This window comes from Rhineura floridana, chromosome 2 (genome assembly GCF_030035675.1).
Source record: "Rhineura floridana isolate rRhiFlo1 chromosome 2, rRhiFlo1.hap2, whole genome shotgun sequence".
Classification (NCBI taxonomy): Eukaryota; Metazoa; Chordata; class Lepidosauria; order Squamata; family Rhineuridae; genus Rhineura; species Rhineura floridana.
The window spans coordinates 9592746-9615625 of NC_084481.1; the positions used below are offsets into that span (position 1 = coordinate 9592746).

The 22880-nt window shown below is 41.4% G+C and overlaps 1 protein-coding gene across 8 annotated transcripts in view; it reads right to left on the minus strand.

The window, feature by feature from the left end:
* Positions 1–22880, minus strand: part of FN1 (fibronectin 1) — an 87898-nt gene that overhangs the window by 18978 nt on the left and 46040 nt on the right. For 2 of the 8 annotated variants that reach the window (XM_061607704.1, XM_061607705.1), the window contains exons 21-33: positions 22371–22465; positions 20978–21146; positions 18437–18523; positions 17167–17358; positions 13587–13859; positions 12089–12271; positions 9565–9654; positions 8486–8755; positions 7324–7440; positions 5676–5840; positions 4929–5084; positions 3539–3652; positions 840–1109 (exon numbers count right to left, since the gene is read on the minus strand). In XM_061607704.1, the coding sequence (XP_061463688.1) occupies positions 840–1109; positions 3539–3652; positions 4929–5084; positions 5676–5840; positions 7324–7440; positions 8486–8755; positions 9565–9654; positions 12089–12271; positions 13587–13859; positions 17167–17358; positions 18437–18523; positions 20978–21146; positions 22371–22465 (2181 nt within the window). The remainder of the gene's footprint in view (positions 1–839; positions 1110–3538; positions 3653–4928; positions 5085–5675; positions 5841–7323; positions 7441–8485; positions 8756–9564; positions 9655–12088; positions 12272–13586; positions 13860–17166; positions 17359–18436; positions 18524–20977; positions 21147–22370; positions 22466–22880) is intronic. The other 6 variants (XM_061607707.1, XM_061607708.1, XM_061607711.1 and 3 more) reach the window with 3 other exon arrangements.

Below are 22880 nucleotides of genomic sequence, written 5' to 3' on the forward strand. Positions count from 1 at the left end.
AACATTCTATGCTCCAAGTACTAGTGAGATTAAAAGGACCTGCAAGGAAGGACTGCGGGCATCTGGTGGTATGGCAATTAAGGTAGTGTGAAAGGGGCAAATGGAAGTATCGTAAGGGACCAGAAGTCCTGTTCAAGTTTTTTTTAAAAGCCAATATATGAGATAACTAAACACTTTTCCTTTTTAATCAAAAGGTGGTGTTTTTTTAAAGGGAAGAAAACATTACACAAGTCCCTTGGTGTGTACTGTGCGCTCAAGGAACAAGAACCACCTCAATTTAAGAGGGTCACTCTGGTCAAGCGTGAGCCAGACAAAACCCTTTTTTTAAAAAAAGAAAGATTAGACCTCTTGAAAACATGAAGGAGATCAAGCTAGCAGGATGTAGATATGGCCAAAAATGAAATTCCCAAGACTGGGCCCAGCTTGTAATCAGACAGTCAGCACACCCCAACAGATAAAGCAGGGACTTATATCTGGGAGATAAAGTTTTGAATGACTTTTTTTAACTTTGTATTCTTATGAAATAATAAATGACTTATTTCTAGCCAGCATTTTGGGGATTGGATATCATAAATAATAAATATAATAGCTTGGGGTCAAGGGGTTTTTCTTATTCACTCTTCCCTGCAGCCCCATGTGTCATCAACACCCCCATTTTTGATACCATTCATTTTTGCATACAGAAGAAACCCTTATTTCTATGTCACCACACCAAAGACATTCCCCTGAACAGGGTTCCTCATAGATGGGAAACCAGCAGCATCCAGAAACCATTTTGGCCAGCCTGGCAAGGAAAGGGCAGCTGCCATGGCCCCCAGGTGGCATTTCTAAGCGTGTACCTGTGGACTGGGTCCCAATCAGAGGCAGGCTTTCCAAGTCATCGTGCAAGGCAACGATGTGGACAGTGTACTCAGAACCAGGCCTGAGGCCATGCAGCTCCGCAGTGTCGTCTTCACCATCTGGAGCAGGGAATAGCTCGCGGATTCCATCCTCAGGGGTTGAGTAGGTCACCCTGTATCTGGTGACTTGCCCCTGTGGGCTTTCCCAAGCAATTTTGATGGAATCGACATCCACCTCAGTGAATGTCAGTCCTTTAGGGCGGTCAATGTCTGTTAGGCAAATTAATGGTGAAAGATTAAGTGGAGGGGATTGGGGGAAGCGGATTTGGGGTAGCACAAAGCTCTTTGTTATAGGCATGCAAAGCAATCTTCTATTTCTGCACAGTCAGAAACAGAAAGGATTTATTTATTTATTTAGCTGCCTGTCGAGCCTCATCTAGGCATTTACAGCAGCACAATGAAGGTGTACTACAGTTAAATTTGTATAATTTATTATGGTGTTGCAGAGAGCAATCTGGTAATGCACACTCTTCCTGAGAATGGAATGACTGATAGTCACAGAAGCACATCTCTGATGATTTCAGTAGGTCTGCCCACTGCATTCATGCTTCTGCTACAGCCCAGAATGTTGGACAGGCAGGAGGAAGTAAGGAACTTGGAATCCGGTATACTCACTCCTTCATCAGAAAAGAGCCTAGGCTAAAACTGATAGGTATGCAGGCTTTCTAAAAATGCTACAGGTCTATCCTTCTCAAATACTATTTTCATGGGCCTGCAACTGCCCAGAACCCCTTGTCCAATGGAGGAACTGTGCTTCCCAAAGAGTGCCCTGCACCAGCAAAATCAGAGAATCAAGCTGAATACTGGCTTGTGCTGCTGTAAGTAACTGCAAAAGGCATCAAGACAGCTATTTCCTTTTGAAAAATTAAAATTCACATATCAGTTTGTAAAAAAAATCACTTTTGCAAACTATTGCCTTAGGCATAGACAGTATGCATAATATGCTTATCTTTAAAAGGGTATCACAGATGCAAGCTCAAATTAAAGACAGTATTTGGCAGAACAGAACATCACTTTTGTGTTAAAATCTCAGCATATTAGTGAGTCGATCCCATGACTGAAAACAGCCTATTGGGAGGCTTAATATCAGCTCTGGGACAGACACCGACTGCTCCAAAGCTCTAGTGTTCATGCATTTACTTCTATTTCCTCAAGATGTTTGCAAACACAGAAGTGACTTCTGGGAGTGCTTCCATGTACCTAAACAGTAACATCAGAAGCCATTCTTAGGCAGCAGAAAGCAACAGGGATCTATTTCCAAGATGTCAGTAAAGCTAGCACTGCAATTCTATGCACTTACTTGGGAGTAAGCCCCACTGTACATGAGCATGTAAGTGCACATAGGAGTGGGCTCTTAAGCCAGCTTCCACAAGCCAAGGAGCTGCCTCTTCATTTTCAAAACAAGATTTAAATGATTGTGTGTTTCTGCCATCATTGATTGCAAAAGGAAGTTAGTTGGGTGTTTTCTATGCATTCCAGGTAGAAAAGGTGATTTGTTCGGGGTTTCAGCATTTTGCTTTGTTTCTCTTTCAATTCCAGAGTTCTTTCCTAAGCTTTTTAAGCTCTGATTCTTCCCTGCGTGGGTACAGCACATGTGCATGGATGAACCCCCTAGGGTCCAACACAGCCCTGTTTTCTCCCCTTCCTTCCTAAGCAGGAAATGGAAGGTCTGTGCCCACCACCCATGCCTAGCTTGTGAACCTCCCAGGGGCATTTTGCAGACCACCTCTGCACGTGCTGGACCAGATGGACCTTGATCCAGGGGTGCTCTCATCATCCAGCCCTTCCCACTCTGTTTATTTAAGTTATAAAAGCAAAGGAGAAGACTGGATGGGGATATGGAAGGTGCAAACCGACTTCCCAATTCTCCTATGAATGTACCGCAGGGGGCAAGGAGGGGGAGAGGACAAGTGGAGCTCTGCTGATCCCATGCAACTGCTACATATGAGTAGGGAAAGATCATGTCCGTACTTTGTTTTATTACTGTGGGCAAGTCTCTCCCAACTGGCACAGCGCAGAGCATAAGGCTGAGTAAACTTCATCAGCTGATGAAGTTTGCTCCAGAAAGGCTTTGTGCATCAATGTGCATTGCATATATGTTTGCTTCAGGGTTGCAAACACTGGTGCAATTATGCTGTGCGCACACAGAGGCACACTTCCCTTCCTTTTGTTTTTCACCAACATTTGATATTCAGATTTCAATCTTCAAGTAACTTAATTTCACAATTTTTGCTTATATGCCTTTCCACCGGTTGTTGAGGGGAAGAAAGAAGGGAGATAAGCATGCTTCAGCATCAGTATCCTCATCAGGTAGTATGTAAAGAGAGTTCATATTCTCCAGTCAAATCACCTTTACTATCTTGCCATAGAAAAATCAAACATTTCCCTCTAATTTAAAGGCAAATTAGGGGTTGTTGCGTTGTTGGTGTTTTTGCATCAACCATTTTTAGTTATACCAAAAGCATGTCTTTTGAAGCTGGGGGATTGAATTTTAGCAGCCTCTCCAGGTAGTATCAGTGGGAATGATGTCATTTTCTGTGATTTCCACAAAGTTCTGGAAGTAAACATGTCTGGTGGCTTCTAGTCTTCAGAATCACCATATTCCTGCAGTGAAACTCAGAAAATGCAAAAATACATACTTGTAACAGCTGTCTTAACCAGAGGTTGGCTTTCTCCATTTTGACCCTGGGCGTAGACACTAACTACATATTCGACTGTAGGTTGCAGTCCATCAATTGTAACTTCAGTTTGATCTGCAGCAAAAGGCCAATAAAACATTAATCAAGAATGAAGGTTATTTATGGATGGCCTCATTGTGACACAACTGAGTTTAGACCCATGTAAACGTTCAATTGTGCTCCACGTGGAAAGACAACTTGCTCTAGACTAAGGTGATACGATAGGATTATTTATTTACGCATACAAATAGTTCCAGATCAAAAGATGCCTTATTAATGGATTCCACACCCACAAATTTCTTCAGAGTGCAAAATGCAGAAATTATTTGATTCATAGCCACTTCCACTGGAATATACTGTACACCGGGGGCTTTTTAGCATACATTTGCAAGGAGGGAATCAGATGTCCAATTAAAGGTCAATAATAACATTTGCAGCATTGACTTAATGACATATCAAGACCACGATGCTTGTCTAATGTTGTAGAGAAGTTGTTCTGCGATTCCAGAACAGGTCTACCAACACCACGGTTGGTCTAGCAGATGTTATCTTTATATGCAATACCTAATCTTGTGACCATTAGGTGGATGGTAACTGTGGCTTTACATACTGGCTACGTTCACACGTTAATATAAAACCGTGCTCTAATGGAGCCTTCTCTAATCTAGTGCTCTCCATCGTTTTAGACAATAATTCCCATCAACTTCAGCCAGCATGCTGGAGGGCACCAGGTCAGAAGAGGCTGCACCAGTGCTACATGCATAAGCCAGGATGAGTCTGAGCAAAGCTTCAGGCATGTGCTGTCCCTTCTCCTTCTCCCACGTGGGTGAAGAACCTGTCACTGCATATGAATGAGAGATCATGGTTTATCACAGACTTTTAAACAAAAAGTCCTTCAACTTCAAAGTTTGTGATAAACCATGATCCCTGATTCACTCACATCAATATCCCAAGATCAAGAGAAAGTGAAACCAAGCACTGGCAAAATCTGTCTGCACATGGGAAGGGAGGAGAAGCATGCAAGCAAGCCTGAGGCTTATTTCATCTTGTGCATATACTGTTAAGCCTTAATTCAACGTTACATTATTATGTTGCTACCCTAAGGGATTTTTGACCTTTTTATATGGATAGTGGCTCCTCAATCTGCAACACAAATTGCTTCTGAAACCGTACAAAGTGTCAAGGGCAGTTTACTACGATCCGAGGGCTTTTTTATTTCCATTTACGCTAGTGCATTCTGCACAGGACAGAGAAACTTTTGGCTTAGTAAGACAGACTGAAATCATAGACACCTTTCCTTCAATTAAAACCCTTGGGATACTGTCCCTCTGTCTGTTTTATGTATACTTACCTGCAGAGAGAACTCTAGTCTTCGTGGGGCCATGACCATCTTTGGGAGCAGCTGTCACTCTGTAACCAGTAACTGGGGAAGAAGAAGGCTGCCACCGGACAGTGATGCTGCTGTCCTGGACACCAGTCACTTGCAGCTGGGAGGGTGTATCGATCTCTGCACCAAAAAAAGAAAAAAAGAATGAAAAAAATTTACCTCTGAAGTCACTGGTGCCGTTTTTTTGTTCACCCTGCCAAGTCACTCTCAGCACATTTTCCTTTGGCTCCACCCACCCACCCCCCATCCCATGTAAGTCTGGGAAGAGACCAGAAGGGAATAGTGTTGCCTTTATGCTCTGATTACAGGTGTTCCAGATGCATTTGGCTGGTCATTATTGGAACCAAGTGCTGTACTAGATGAATATGTGAGTGCCATCATTTCCTGCCTGCATCACTGGCAACATATTTGTATTCAAACGAATTAAAAATACTGGTGTGCTACTGTTCCAATGGAAGTCAAAGAGTTGTAGAGACCAAGACCATATTTTTGCTTCTTGTTGCTAGCAACCTTGAGCTCATGAAGCAGCCAGGTATAAATGTTTTAAATAAGCCAGAAGCAGTAGAAGATCAGGAAGTCCTCTTGCATGATGGGCAGAATGATTGAATGAATCCAGTGGGGTGACTTATTAGATATGTTTCCTCACCTCTTAAAAAAAAAGTGAACAGATAGAATAAGTAATTTTTAAAAGTCCATTTGTCTTGGTCTTACCTATTCTGTAGTTGACAGTGACTGGCTTGCTGCTGGCAGGACTGTCTCCACGTCCAGTGACTGCATAGACAGTGATGGTGTAGTCTACTCCAGGCTTAAGGCCAGGGATAGTTGCCGTAGACACATGTCCAGGTACAGTGAACTCTTGAACAGGCCCACTGCCACCTACAAGCAATAAGACAAGACAGTCAAAATATCAGAGTTTATTATTATTATTATTATTAATAATAATAATATATTGATATTTATTATTATTATTAACTAAATTTGTAAACTGCCTTTCACCCGAAAAAGGAGGTCAAAGGCAGTTTACAGAAAAAGTAATGATAGCTTACTATTTTCATTTATAAAAACATAGAAAATAGTGTTATGTTTTAGACATGAGAGCGAGTGTGGCGTAGTGGTTAAGGAGTTGGACTACGACCTGGGAGACCAGGGCTCGAATCCCCACATATCCATGAAGCTCACTGGGTGACCTTGGGCCAGTCACTGCCTCTCAGCCTCATGAAAACCCTCTTCATAGGGTCACCATAAGTCGGAATCGACTTGAAGGCTGTGCATTTACATTTCTTTTTAGACATGTCACTGTGATGCACTTTACGTGAGGCTACTTTTGAAAAACGTATGAGATTAATTGGTTCAGTCTGTGTTTAATAACTTACTTTGCTGCTCTGGGCGCCTACTGGGAGGGTGAGATATAAATAGAAATAATAATATCTTCATTGGCTTCCAGTTGGTTTCCGGATCTAATTTAAAGGGTTCTTTTTTACCTTTAATGCCCTTGAGGATATATCAAGGTTCATCATCTCTCATATGATGGCTTATAGCAGATAAGCAGATAAGCTGGATACCTACTTTTAAGCTTCTCTTAAAATCCCAAGGATAACGAATACACAGTTCCCCCATGCAACCTCACTCTATTGCTAGCCTATTCACCCCGATATTTGAAATAATCTACCTTCCAGTCATTAAAACCCATTATTCTTGTACTAGCCTCACTGGATGGGGTGAATAATTGTTTCCCTCCATTTTCTGACACCAAGGGCCTTTCACACATTTCAGAGAGAAATCTAGTTTTGCCACTGAGCATACATTCAACAGGGAACAGAACTCAGTCCCTGATGATGGTAGGTGTATGGCATATGAGTTTGCAAACATGCATTTGTTGCATCCCACACACTATTGTTTTTGCAATATATTTAGCATTTCAGGTATAACTTTAACACATAATGTGTGAAGTGGCCCAAAGAGGGGAAGACAAGCATTTCTTCTTTCTGCACAACTAGGAAAAATTGTTTTGGATATTTGAACAAATTAAGGAGTGCACAGATGTTCTCCCCACACATATATTGAATGTACAGAGCAGAATGGCACCTAGTGGCCCCACTACTGACATTCATAGGTTTAGCATTAGTGTGAAATGAGCTCTGTGCACATAGGGACCTCCATGTCATCAGGAATTCCTTTCACACTAACTCTTGAACATGCAGTTCCCTTCATTGTCCTTCTAACTCGTACTCCACTGGTAAGTATCCTGTGTATATCAGAGCCACAGTAATCATTCAAACTGATGCAGCATCCTGATGTCAATGACTTGAGTTTCTCTGTATTTCTCGCTTTAACTTCTAATGCATCACATAGTGCTAACCTGTCTCGCCATATGTGATCCTGTAGTATCTAACTGTCACGGCAGGAGCATCCCAGGAGATGACCAGGCTGGTGGGGCTAGTGGCAGTGACGTGTAGATCTCTTGGAACATCAGAAACTAGACAGAGGGGTTTATAAACAAAATATTAGGAATATTCCACATCCACTCAGGTCACACTTCACCTGCCATGCTCTGCAGTGCAAAGCCTTTAGACCACTTTTGCAGGCATCCTTATAGCCAAAATAGTATTTTAGAACTATATCCTGTACTAGGACAGGCGATGTTTCCTCATTGTATTCACCCTCACAAGATCCCTCTGAGAGACATCATCTTCCTGGTGAGGAAACAGTTCTGAGCTATAGCCTAGGTCTATCCAGCAAGCCTACTAGAAAACTGTCATTTAAACCCATACCCAAATCTCTGTATATGTTTTGATTCTACGATTACCAAGCTTCCATGGAATTTGGTCCTGGGCACAGTATTCAGCACCCGGAAAATCTATGGCCCGAAGCAGAAAATATAAAGGGAATACTTGGCTGCCCGCTTACTACTGCTTAGTGCTTCCTCGAAGTGCTGCTCACACAGACACCGCTATGTTGCAAGTTTCCCTGTCCACGCTTGCAGGGATGGGGAAACTCACAATACAATAATGCCACATCTTTTGCCTTATTAAATGTTACTGGGTGGAGGAAGAGACACGGGGCTGCTGTTTTCAGTTACCAGGTGCAAAGTCTCCATATTGTTTACTCTTGGTTTCTGTTCTTAAAAAGCAAACAAACTTCCTCGTTCTTGAGGGTATGCTGATAGGCTTGAATATGGGCAGCCAATGCCTGATGAAATTTCAGAAAGGATGAAAACAGAGTTCAACAGGATTCCTAGTGGCTGGCTGTAATTCCTTGTACCACTCCTAGCGCTCTTCCATGAAGAGCAGAAATAGAATAAAACTGAGAGTAAAACCTCTCCTTTCAAGCTATCATTCAAAACTATCAAATGAACCTAAAGGTTCTGACTGGTATATGGCCAATGACTCACTCCAATGCTCTGTGAAATTTCTTGACTCAGTTCCTTTCTTTTAGTCGTTACAGGAGTTGGCCATATCCAATTGGTTTCAAGAAAGGCAAGAACTTATCACTGTATTTTATTTTACTTGTCCAGCTCTTACCTGTACTTTGCTGTCCAATCAAAGGCAAGCTCTCCTCTTTGCCATTGAATGCAGAAATGCTAACTATGTACTCTGACCCTGGAACCAGGTCAGTGAGAGTAAAGGAATTGCGAGATGGTGCAATGCGGACTTCTTTGGGTCCTCTTCCACCTTGCTCAAGGTAATGGCGTATTTTATAGCCAGTGATGGGGGCGCGAGGAGCAATCCAATAGACAGTGAAAGAGTGGGCTGTTATTTCTGAGACGTCAAATCCAGTTGGGGAATCAAGGTCTATTTGTGTAAGAAAATAAAGTGGATTTAAACCAGTTGAACAATTAGTCAATGTCTTTTTTGCACAAGAAAAGCATGCATAGACATTACAACAGTTAGAAGTCATTAGGACAAGCCAAAGTCCCATCAGCCACAGCTGTTAAGGATACGGGCCATACAAGCTTGTCCAAACATCAAACCCTTCCTCCATTTGGGGATGGGGGAAGAATAATGTCTGTACTGTACTTTTTACAGTGAAAAAAGAGGGCTATGAAGTTAAGAAATTGCATTGGAACAGAATCAACATAGCCATCTTGGCACTAAGATGGCAAGAATATTTGTAAAGTAAAATATATACAGAAGGTAAAATGTTATTTAATATTTTTCAACAATTGAAAAGAAAGAACACTCAGAAAAGATATACAAACATCCCATGCAAAACTCTCTTTTTTCAGTGTAAAACTAGTGGAAAAGGTAAAGGTGTCCCCGCACTTGTAGTGCGAGTCGTTTCCGACTTTTAGGGTGACGTCTTGCAACGTTTACTAGGCAGACCGTATATATGGGGTGGGATTGCCAGTTCCTTCCCTGGCCTTTCTTTACCCCCCAGCGTATGCCGGGTACTCATTTTACCGACCATGGATGGATGGAAGGCTGAGTGGACCTCAAGCCCTTTTACCGGAGATTCGACTTCCTCCTTCTGTTGGAATCAAACTCCGGCCGTGAGCAGAGCTTCGGCTGCGTTACCGCCGCTTACCACTCTGCGCCACGGAGGGTCTTAAAACTAGTAGAAGGGAAGTGAAAATATTTTCAGTATTTGCCATTCTACTTACCTGTTTTCTGCTCTCCAGTCAGAGGTTTACTCTCATGTTGTTCATATACACTGTAGACCCTGATCAAATACACAGTACCAGGGAGAAGATCTGAAGGTTTAAAACAAATGATTTAGGATCTTTCAGTTACAGGATTCTACAAACTGCAAATCTCAGATTTTTCCCTGGTAGAGTTTCTTAGCTGGAATTTGCCATTTTTGTTTAGCAAATATATGTTTGCCTACAGAGTTCCAAATGTTATTCCAGCTGAACATCTAGGCTGCTTTCACACATGGGGCTTACTGCATCAGTTTTGCAGATTAAAATGGTAGCACTTCTGTCCTGATTTCTAAAATTCCTTTCACACTGCAGTACCTGTTGCATTAAGAAACAGTGGCTTTTTCGGCTGATATACTAGCAGTTTGCGCAAATGTCTTTCACACTGCTGCAACGAACAATGTCTTGTTTTTGTCCCTCACTACATGCGCACTGCAGTTCTCCACTGGGTAGGAGGTCTAAGATCTCATCCTGTCACCATGAGACCCCCTGTCCCTTTATAGCACCTGAAGTTAATTTTCTGGAGTGTCTGAACATTGGGGGGGGGGAGGCAGAAGGAGAAGCCGCTGCCCATGTCTATGCCAGAATACTGGTACAATTTTCATCTGGCAAAAAAAGAGAGAAAAAAAGACATGCACATAAAGGATGGGAACACATTGCATCCCAGGATGCCTATCACATGAACAGCTGCAGCTAGTGCAAAACTCCCACAATTTTCCAGGTTCCCAAGCTTGCAAAAGGATTATTTCTGGAATAATTTGTCATGGAAGTGAATGCTAAACTTCCACTAGATTTCCAGAAGTAGCTTTTACATCGTGTGAAATATCAAACAAAATGTGGAGATTGCCAGCTAAGATATTGTCAGAATAACGGAATAAAGTGCAGTGTGAAAGCAGCCCTAGAGTTATATGCTGCAGAAATGGCTCTCTCTCTCTTTTTAAGAGGCTCTTTCAAGCTGCAAAACATGTTTCTCTGTCTCTCAGGGTTTTGTCATTTATTCTCCAATAAGTGTTTCTAGCTAGAAATTCCATATTCTTTATTGAGAAACTGTGTTAATACTTGTACTTTTTCTGTATTGACCTCTAGCAACAATTTTTTCTACCAAGGCCTAGACTAATTGTGTCAAAACTTGTTAAAAATGCATATAACAGCTAAACTGGAACAGGTACAATTGTTTTTCCAAACCTTCTACAGTGGTTTAATTTTGACCTTCATTTTGAATTATGTATGCACTGTGGCTCACTGTTAAAACAGACATGACAATCCAGTACTTTCTCCTAATACTTAACATGTTAAACTAAACTATGACTATGAACCAAAGAGCTACTTTAGGCTTACCCAATGGGAAGGTTTACTTTTTTGATTGGCGGGGGAGGAACAGTAAAGACCTGGTCACCCAACCTATTGCCATGACAAACTGTTTTTGAATTGCCTTCAAGTTTCCAAAGTGATTTGACATGTGGCATAGGTGGCAGATGCCTGTGCTGTTCCAGAGACATAACTCCAAAACCTCCTGGGACTCATGAAGCTAGTCATGTTGTTCTTTGTTTCCTGGCCTATGAAATGGCCTCTCTTAGATGATGCTCCCTGTTTTCCACCCAGTGCAATTGCCTACCCCCACCCTGATTCTGCCTTCCACACAGTGAAATCTGTGAAACATTTTACATTGTATGACTGTGTTTTAAGAGCACCAGACTATGACTTTACTAGAATTAATATATTCTTAAATAGGAAATTATTTTTTTTCCCATTTCTTACAGAAAGTGAAAAATGGTCAACAAATCCTGCCAGTTTCAGTTCTGAAATTATTTTTCCTCTCAACTACAAAATCTCATCTACCACTCTTTTCTATGTCAAGAGACAGAATGACAGACCCAAGATTCATGTACCACTGTAATAGGGATTGCAGTGGCTGAGGAATCTCTAGCACTGTCTGGAGATGAGAAATGCTGTTAATGAAAAGTGTTTAAGTTAGATGAGATCTCAAAGAGAATCTCAAAGGGTTGAAGCTGCAGCATATGTGCCATCCACTGTTGCCTATCAGGAGAAGTGAAACTTGTAAGGTATTTATGATAGACCTCATGTTCTGGCATGAGATGACAAACTCTGTCAACTAATAGAAACATAATTTTTCAGGGTCACAGAGTTACACGTTTCCTTAAGGAATGCTTTTGTACAGAGTTTAAAGCAGTAATTCTGATGCTAGCTACAGGAAGAATAAAATAGACCATCAATATCAAAATGACACTTGGTGAATTATGGAGAAATCCATCCATTTGTTCCAGGACAGAAAGAAGAATGTCGGCAAACAAAAAATGGCCACGGGAAATTGCGTAAAAGGTTAAGAGATGGAGTCCAAAATAGAAGCCTAGCCAACCATCTTCCCACACACTTCCCAAAAGTCCACCACTTCCAAGATCAAATCACTTCAGTTTGATGACTAGAGAAAAATCTCATGCACAGTTGTATTAAACAGTCAGACTCTTACTTGTTAAAACCACCACATTGTCAGATGGTGAGATGGTCAGCTCTGCAACATCCTCTTCTTTCTTCACAGGTGAGAAACGAACAAGAAAGCTGGTCAGCTCAATAGATGTAGGTGGAGTCCAAGTTACTCTTATAGTGTCAGGTCCCACATTGGTAAAACGCAGATCAGTGGGGGGAGGGACAGCTGAGATTGAAGGATAATACTTTTTAGTAATTTTAGAGTTTGACTCAATAGTGGTTCAAAAATAGACACATAAAACAATCCCATGCAAATGAAAAAAAAGAAGAATCCATTACCAAGTCAGACCCATGCAAACATACTACTAAACTATGTTTCATTCCACTAAAGTAACCTGCGGCAATCTTTCATTTCACAGTTAAAGCTGTTGTAAAGTACCTTTAACCTCTCAGCTCAATCAGCATGGGGTTATATTCAGCTAAGTCCTACACAGAGTAGACCCACTGAAATTAATGAACCTAAGTTAGTCAAGTTTATTAACTTTAAGGGGTCTGTTCTAAGTAGGACTAGCACTGAATTCCACCCATAGATATCATATAAAAAAGATAAGCAGTAAGTTCCTGTATTGTTGTATTTTGCATTTTGCAATCTGTCTGAAATAAGAGGCTCAAAGCACTCTACAGTAGCTCAAAGATGAAAAAGTAACCTCTTCTATAACATTGACATGCACACAGATAGAGGATGATCAGTAGTTGTGAAGTCTCCAGGACTCTACAACTACTTATATAGTAAAAGGTTATAAAGCCTTACCCATCTAATCGTTCCATGCAGAACAAACTATAAGGTCATTTTCTGTACATGCACTAGAGAGAATCTTCATGGACTGCCATGCCTGTCACTAGCGTGATTTTGGAGGCTATTTTCTTCCCCTCACCATACTGGGGAATCACTTGAGCCACTGCAGTAACGGAACACTAAATGAGGATCAGGATAATAGACCAAGAGCTGGCATTCATACTTGAATTATTTCATTTATCTCAGTTGTGATACAGCTGAGAGAGCCAGTGTGGGCCGAATGGGTACATCCTATAGGATCTGAAACTTTTTGAGATGCGAGTTCAAGTCCAGCTGTATAATAACAGTAATAATAGTGATAATAGTAATAGTGATAATAACAGTGGCCTAACCTCACAAGGATGCTGTGAGAACAATAGATAAAGGAAATGTTTCTACATTTGGGATAGAACTGCAAAAGCCAAATAAATTAGGATCTGCCGAAAATTAGATGAGAAGCTTAGACTGGCAATGGAGATGCAAGCTAAATAATCCAACTGCCGATTGTTGGAAATACTAAAAGAAAACTATGTGTATACAGCTGCATATATATTCCATTTGAACTTGCAACATAAAACCATCTCCCAGCCACTTCTCCCTAAACATAGCAAGTGGCCCATTTCTTCACTGAGAAAATCACAGAGTCATCCAAGCAGCTAGTGACAGGATGAAACAGCACTCTTAATACAGTAGGTCTAACAATCACCAGTTTGCTGAGTCAGCGTAGTAGGGGCACTCTCTCCGCCATTAATGAGTGTGATTACGCTGATCTCATAATCAATGCCCGGCTCCAGGCCTCTGACTGTATAATGTCCCTCTGAAGAGTCCACAAAATCTTCAAAAATGGGGACACTTTCTCCAGCTGCAACTACTGTGATGCGGTAGCCAATAATAGTGGAGGCATTTAGTGGGGTCCACCTCAGGCCGATGCTTGTATCAGTTACGTCAACAAAGCTTAAGTCAGTGAGGGGGGGCACCTCTATGAGTTACACAGCAAAACAGGAAGGCAAAGACAAACAGAGGCGAAACACAATAACAAGAAGGAACAGAAAGGGGGAGAGAGAAAAAGCAGTGATTATCAGGCTATATGAATTGAAAGTGTAGGCACTACTAAAGTAATTATGGTGATATGTGATATATTTCCCTATGAAAATCAAGTCCACCATTTATAAGTCACAGCAGCTGGTTACATATCCATCCTCTCTTACAACACTGTCTCTGCAAAAACTTCTCTTTAAATATCATTAGGGATGTTTTTCAGGATTTAAAGTCCAATCGTATGAAACAATCTGCCAACAAGTAAGTATTTAGGGTAGAGTAAAAATGGCAACTACCCCAGTGTACATGAGACAACACCACAGCAAAAGCACTTGAGTCCCAGTCAACTAACCCTTAGGCCCCATATTCTTAAAAGCCTACTTCTTCAGCTGCAGCACATGTGCTTGCCAGTACCAAAGTTTCCTTGTACAAGTCATTAGTGGTTAAAGACAGCTTGCCTTGGGTTTTTCATTTTCCATATGGAACACACAGGATCATCAGGTTCAACATGTTTTGCCAGATACAGCACTACTATTACTCAAAGCAACTGTCTTGCTGAAATATTCTGCTATATTCAAGTCTTTGAATTCAGAATATTCTAATAGCACCTCACGTATCCTGCAGTAGTTTCTGGCTCATCACACTAGAAAGGAAAAAGCAGTTTCTATGGGCTACAGAGCACAAGAAAGTGATATGGCTGGTCTGCATATAGGCAGGGGAGGTGGCCATCCAGAACACAACCAAGTAAGGATGTAAACCAGGGTTGCCAGGTTCATGGCCTGAGACTGATCCTGTATCTTTAGGAGAAGAGAAAGTCAGCCAAATGCAGATGTTCTTGCAACAGTGTAATGGGAAAAACCACAAGGTGGAATTCTCCCTTCCCCCTGCACAACTTTTAAAGATACAGAAGACCTCTTGGAGGCTGGGCCTGGCAACCAAGAGGTCTTCTGTATCTTTAAAGGTTGTGCAGGGGGAAGGGAGAATTCCACCTTGTGGTTTTTCTCATTACAGCATTGCAAAAACACCTGCACTTGGCTGACTTTCTCTTCTCCTAAAGATACAGGATCAGTCACAGGCCATGAACCTGGCAACCCTAATGTAAACCCACAAAAAAGTGTCTGTGCTACTTGATCACCATCCTTAGCCTCTGTTTTAAATAAATTAATGTAACAGACTAATACTGCTTCTTTCAAATGTCTGCTTCTTTGACCTACACTATAGACATTCATTCCTATTAACTTCAGTATTTAACAAAACCATTCTTTCTCAAGTGTAAACTTTCCTAAGCCTTACTGAGTAACCCTATACTTGTCTACTTAGAAGTAAGTCCCACTGAGTCCAATGAGGCTTACACCCAGGAAGGTATGTACAGGACTGCTGTGTTAAACACAGAACAGGCCATCCCTACAAATTCATCTTTTGTAAATTTGACTTTATGTCCCTGCTATAATTTGCAAGGTTTAATTCTGAATTTAAGGATGCCATGGGATTGTAGTCTATGTAATAAATGGCAAAGGTCCATGACATCATTTTCTTTTCATAGACTAATCATCCTGAAGCAGGATACACATTTTGTACATATAGGCTCAAATATTGATGCATATTTCAAACCTTACAGACCAGTGATATTCAACAGGAAATTTCTAAGACCAAATAACAATTAAAGGCTACAAAACCAATTGGGTAAATCACTCTGGGAATACAATCTTCCTTCTCCTTGTCTCTTGCAAGCAGGCACCAACTTTTAGGCACTCGGGGAAAATATGTTATGTGGGCCTACACTGCAGATGGGTAGAAAGCATTGGGGAAAGGGGCACAGACCATTTTAGGGCTGCAAGAAAAGTGTGTATTTTATGTTGCTCTGAGTGGGTGCAAAACACCATTCTCAACATATCAAATATGGTCTAAATCTAGTGCAAAACACTGTTTTAATAATAAAGAATCCTTTTCATTCTGTTATGAAAAGCCACCGAAGCAGAACTGAAGGAGAAAGCATCCACCAAATAACCACTTATCTCTGTGGGATGTGTTTACCATATCACCTGTAAGAAAGCACTAAAAGACATACAAAAAGATGGCAGTACTTCTTTGCTTTAGTAAGTGGCATTGGGTTAAGGCCTGGATTGTTTGAATTAACTCAAACCAGTGTGTTAGTTGCCCGTGGGAGCGAAGAGAGGCTCAGTGAGCACACAGAAATGTCAAGCAGTGTTACAGCAAGCCTACGTCAAATGCAGGAGGGTGGAAGCCATTTTGTGGTTTAGCAAAAATAAGACAAAATCCCATAATGATAGGTTTGGGGTTTTACAGCACTACAAATACAGGGCTAGACTGAGACATCCCAGACCATCTTCTTCTACAACACAAGAACGGCATGGAGCGGCTCTTTGGCTCCAACATATCCCTCTGGGCATACAATAAGAGCAAGGAGATACCTTGTTTGGATTATACCTGCAATCATATGCACATTTACTTAGGATCAAGGCTCACTGTTAATACAACAGGACTTCTGAGTAAACATAGATAAGTTAAGGTTGAATGCTTTACTAGGGATCAATTTGCTCATTTTGTATTTCATCACCTCTGGGATCAAAATGGCTCAGTGGACAGATAGTACACCTGATGATTCTTCAGTGAGTTTCTTCAGCAGCAGAGAACATTGGTCTAACACACAGGCTGCCACTAAACATCAACCACTGTTGATTTTCAATAGCAATGAGCAGTGACAGCTAAAACTCTTATTTTCTGGATATTCTTCCCGCCTCTGACCACGATTAACTGCTGCCTGATCTGGTTTGTCTAGATTTGATACAGGTAGACTGAAACCCACATAAAATATGACTTATTAACAAGCAATAATGATTAGCAATTCATTTCCACTGAATCAGAGGCTGATCTGATCACCGCCGTTGTATACCTAAGCAAAGTAAGGCAATAATACAGAAAGTATAAAGAATGAGCAAGTATGTTTGTCTTTTTAAACTGTGTTTTCAAATTGTTTTTTGTGTTCTAAAATTTGTGTATTTGTTTTTAATGTTTTTAATTGCTGTAAACAGCTCAGAGAGCTTCGGATATGGGGTGGTATATATATGTAATAAATAATTCATGCACAGGGCTGTGATCCTAAGTATAATTACTTGGAAGTAAATCTCACTGAAATAAAGAGGATCTATTATTAAACATACATAGGAGTTTGTAGGACTACTCCCTGTGAAATTTGTCAGATCTGCTGCTCAGTTTTAAAATTTTACCTTGGGTGATGGTTTCAGAGATGGGAAAGCTCTCCTGGTCATCTTTGACTGTGTAAACACTGACATTGTACTCCACTCCAGGACTCAGATTTTCAAAGATGCAGGTTGTGTGCTCAGCTTCGACTTGTTCCTCAAGGGTGTAGCCTTGCTGGCCATTTGTAGGGACAGTAGTAATTCTGTACCCAGTGATATCTAAACCACAACAATAAAGGGTTAAGTTGGCATATATACTGTACTCTGTTAAAGCTACACACGAACACAAACATTTAGAGATATTAAATGATTTTAATACTAATAATGGAAATCTGACAGCAAGAATTATCTCTACCAAAGATAGCACAGAAGGTTGCAAATGCAGACAATGTAAATGAATCAAAGATTAATTTAGACCAATTCATTGAAAAACACACATCCCACTGTGAGTTATTAGTCAAGGTAGCTTGAAATGCAACCTTTAATTCCATGTGTGTGCATGCACATGGGCACGCCCATGTCTATGTTCCTACATGTTCAGCTGTGAGGACCTGGAGATAAAGCAAGGGGGTTAATTCCAATAGTCCATAACTGTTCATATTTCTTACAATGCTCATTTTGAGCCTCCCTGTTCTGGTTAGTGTTGAAGACATGAGACTAAAGTTGCGATCTATACCCTCTTGCCTGAGAGTAGGCTCCACTGAACCCAATGTAGCTTATTTCTGAGAAGAAACGTATAGGATTGCACCGTTAGCGTACCACTGTTTGTTAGGTTATTTTTGGCTTTGAGTAAGACAATTACTCTCACTGTCAAAGACCACTTTATTTTTATCCTGCCGCAATCTCGTCTAATGTTTTCATTTAAGTGATTTTGCTATAAATGCCTAAAACGCAATGGGACATTTCAGGTGGGCTGAAGGTCACCTCTGATTTCCTGTGAGACATTGTTTTCATGGAATGCAGAGTGAGCATTAAGCATATTTCTGTATCTTCTAGAATTATAGAAATTGTAGGAAAATGTATTTTTGCTATAATCTAAAAGATGTACACAATGGTTTTCATAAACATACTAAGACACGGATCTATGTTAATGTTAATTAATTTCCATTGACTTGCATAAGAAATAAAAAATTAAAAATCTTGTGAAAGACAATGTTTATAGGTATTTGAAGTCTTTGTTTGTAGGAAGTAAGAAATTAAAAAGCTCCAATCACATGCATAAGAGATACCAAAACATTTTTCTCTTTGTCTTCTTAAAATGGATGTGATTCAGTGGTGGGGTCCAAATGGAAAATACCTGGAGAGGTGCTTCTTTCCCAAGAAACTGTGAGGATTCCTGTGTCAGGGTTGGAATCAAGTTGCAAGTTGGTTGGCGGTGACAGTGCTGTAAGAAATAAAATCATTGTCTTGAGATTTCTGTAGAAAATGAAAAAGGTATCTATATATTATACAGCCAGCGTGGATTTTTCACATTCCACAATGCCATCCTGATGCTTCCCATAAGCTCATTTCAAAACAAAACCTTACAAAACTTATAGTCCTGAACTTGGAAACACTTCCTTAACAACCCTGTAAATTTTCATGGCAATAAACAAAAGAGTCAGAAAGAATTGAGAGTTCAGTCTAAAAAGAGAGAAAAAACCCAGACCCCTTTTGGACTTTTTTGTCAGAGTTCTCTTAATCTGTTGAAATTCATTAAAAATCAGCCATGTTCACAGAGACCTGTAATCCTGATACTGACCTTGTACAATACTTTGACCTTCATCTTCTGCAGTTTAAAAGTTTAAAAAATGCCTGGCTGATTTTTAATTAATTTAAGAAATTTTGCATTGAATTGGATGATAATGTTGGGCATGCTCAGTAAGAACCAACTGTCAATGTTCTAAAAGCCAGACTCACAGCTGCTGGGCTTGCCTAATTGGGGCCACACCCACACCAGACTTTGATTTCACGTGAGACAGTCATGGCTACCCCCAGAGAATCCTGGGAAGTGTAGTTTGTGAAGGGTACTGAGAGGAGACTCCTATTTCCCTGACAGTGCTCCAGTGGCAAGAGTGGTTTAACAGTCAGTCGTTGTGATTGAAGCTCTGTGAGGGGAACAGGGCATCTCCTAGCAACCTTGGACTATGACCTGGGAGACCAGGGTTTGAATCCCCACACAGCCATGAAGCTCATTGGGCAACCTTGGGCCAGTCACTGCCTCTCAGCCTCAGAGGAAGGCAATGGTAAAACCACCTCTGAATACCGTTTACCATGAAAACCCTATCCATAGGGTCGCCATAAGTCGGGATCAACTTGAAGGCAGTCCATTTCCATTTTCAAACATGACTGCATAGAAATAAATCCCACTGAACTCAAAAAGTATCCAACTGATCAAACCCACCCTCCCTTCTCCTCCCTCCTATCCCCTCCCTCTTGCCCCTTCCCTCCCTCTCCAATCCCCTCCCCCTCCCCATGGTCAGTTTTACCTATCTTAAGCATGATTGCACAGGAGTAAATACCACAGAACTCAATAAGCATGCAAATGATCAAACCTGCCCTCCCCTGCCCCTTCCTTTGCCCCTCCCCTTCCCATCCCCTCCTTCTGCTCCCCTCTCCCCTCCCTTTCTCCTTCTCTCTCCTTTCCGCTGCTCCCGCTCCTCCCCATGGTCAGGTTTACCTATTCTAACCATGATTACATAGGAGTAAATCCCATTGAACTCAATAAGCATGACAATGATCAGACCAGGCTTTCTCCTCCTTCCCCTCTCCTCTCCATTCATCCTCCCTTCCCCTCTTCCTCCTTCTTCCTTCCCTGCCCACTCCAGCCATCCGTCCCTCCCTCCCCTCCGGTCAGTTTTACCTATCCTAACCATGATTGCATGGGAGTAAATCTCACTGAACTCAACAAACATGCAAATGATCAAACCTGTCCTTCTCTTCCACTCCCCCTCCTGCCTGCTCCCCTCCCCCTCCTCCTCTCCCCTCCACCCTCCCTCCCCCTCCTCCCCTCCCCCTCCCCCTCCCCTATGGTCAGTTTCACCTATCCTAAGCATGATTGCAGGGGAGTAAATCCCACTGAACTCAATAAGCATGTAAATGATCAATCCATTCTCAGCAAGCTTGCACAGGATCCCATTTTTTACCTCCCAGACTAAAAAGCAGAGAATTCACTAATAGTCAAAAAACCTTGTGGTTTAAGAACGCACCTACAGCCAACAGATAGTTCTATCAAACTTTAAAAAGCAGAGAAATTGGGCAGCTATAGTGAATGCACCAGGGGAGCAGGAGACCTGACCTTCTCTCTGAGATATTGTACTGCCCCACAAATTTGGCAAAATGCAAACACAATTTGGGTTCGTCTTTCACAGTCCAATTCACTTCTTGTGGAGCTTGGAAGAATTTGGCAACATGATACAGATCTATATCTATACTGTCTTTTAAAAATATAAAAGCTGAACTTGGAAAGGTTCTTCAAGAGTTGCTCTTCCAACTTGCAATGTCTCTCTGGGTCACTGAGAGTTAACTAAACCCTGTTGTCTATGCATATTGACTTCTGTGTCCTTTGGGCTGCCAAAACCCAGCACCACCTCATAGTAGTCTGGTCCTTATGGACTGGTCCCCTGGAGTGTCAGAATGCGCCAGGCCCATTCTAACAGAGAACATGTCTTACCAGTGATAGGAATATACCTGCCCTACTCCCACTTCCACATCTCCTGGATCAAATCTGCTTGATTTATTTCACTAAGAAGCCTCTGTACTTCAAAATAATTCCATCAACTTCTGTGGGGATTATGACTTTGAGAGCTTTGGCCTGAAAATATTATTGACCATTATGCAATAGTTAAACAAGTCATACGTGTAACTACTGTTCTGATGATAGGAGAGTCCCTCTCTTGGCCGTCAGTGAGGACTGTGATGCTGTAGATGTATTCCACACCAGGAGTCAGACCCGATATAACAATGCTCCCAGACTCAGAGATGACTTCCCTTGGAGCTTCTCCACCTTGGCTTGGTCTCACACCCAGCTATAGTAAGAAAAAAATGAATAATGATTCAATATAGTATATCCTCCTTTGATGAACGCCAGCATAGGTTTGTTGGCCAGTTCTAACTAGTAAGAGTTGTATTCTGCACAGGGACATGCATGATGAAACTGAAAGCATCTTGCGTTTTACAAAAACAGGTATCTAGTCCTCATTAATGTAGAAAACATTTTGAAATTTGCAGGCAATTAAATTTGCCAGTGACGCAGAGGAAAGGGGGAAAGAATATTGTGGCTTTAACAGTAGTACATATGGGATGAATTACATAAATTCAACTTCTCCTAAAATTGCAGCACTGAAATATTAAGAACTGCTCCATCAGGACACCATCCTGACATGTATGAAGAATACTGATGTTCCTTTTGGTTAAGCTGGAAGGTTGGAAGTCCTTGCATGGAATATGTGATAAAGGCTTGGAAACCACAGCAATTAGATGGGCTTTCTCTATCCTCTGCCTAGGTTCATGGTCCGCTGCTCAGCTCTCAGTTCCTAAGGTATTGCCTCTGTTGCTTTTCATCCCATCTCTCTCCCTTGCCTTCTTAACCACTCTAACTCCAACCAGAATATTCCAAAGCCTATGAAATACCAAATTTTGGAATGTTTCATTTGGAATGTTTCTTAGAACAGAGTCTGGACTTTTTTTCTTGTCTGGCACAAGCACTGCCAGATCTACAAATGATTAACAACAAGAGGGTAATCTTATGCATGCTGAAGCAAAGTTCCCCTCTTGCTACAAGGCCACGTGAACAGGACAACATTTTCACAACAGCATTTCAAAGGGTGCTGAGAGAGAGAGAGAGAGAGAGAGTGTTGTCATTTAGGAAACTGTAGTTAAACTTCCAGTTTTAACTGTGGATTTTATCTTTTATAAATAAAGTTAATAGATACTGAAGCTGTTTCAGGAACCTTTTAAACTGAGAAACAGGATAAAAAAAAATTAAAAAATAAATTTAACAAATCTTAAATTAGTAAGACACCACCAGAGTTTGCTTTGAATTCAGTGGTCTCTTTGTGAAAACTACCTCCCTTAACTTCTAATCAGGCTTCACACACATGGCATTCAGTTGCTATTAGTTGTCATAACCTCTATGGGGCCAGGGATCTCTCCCCCTGCTGAGGTAGTTTGGCTTTCATGGCTGTTGTGATTTAATGATATATGAAGTGTTAGTAGGGTGGTGGACATGGAACCGGTGACTGTTTTCCTACCTTAAAACCAATTCTTGGCGCAGGTGTCCAGGTAATAACAATGGATGTTCCTGTCACTTCAGTGGTATAGTGAGGAACTGTGCCTGTGGGCTGCACTGTGAAATGAAACCACAAACAGGGCTCTCATTTAACAATATCAAGACACTTAAATATACCAACTTATCATAGACTGTGTTTTATATCTTGACTCATATCATGAAGGTTCAGTGAAGTGTAGCTCTCCCTCACGCTCCTCCGCAAGCCCTTTCATGCTGGTTCAGTCAGGTAATCCAAGACTCTGGGTTTAATGGTCTCATGGAGTCAGCTCTTTAGATGCAAATGTGTACTGCTTCACTTATTGCAAAACACGGGAAGCCAGGCCTGTTACATTTAGGAGCTCTCCTCCTTCACGTTTTGCTGAGTGGGGCCTATCCTTCTGCTCCAAAGTCCTGCTCCGATAGTCCTTGGCTCTTCGCCAAGCTTCTCCGAGAGCCCTGAGATGTCTTCTCCGTGGCAGAGGCATTCCGCTTT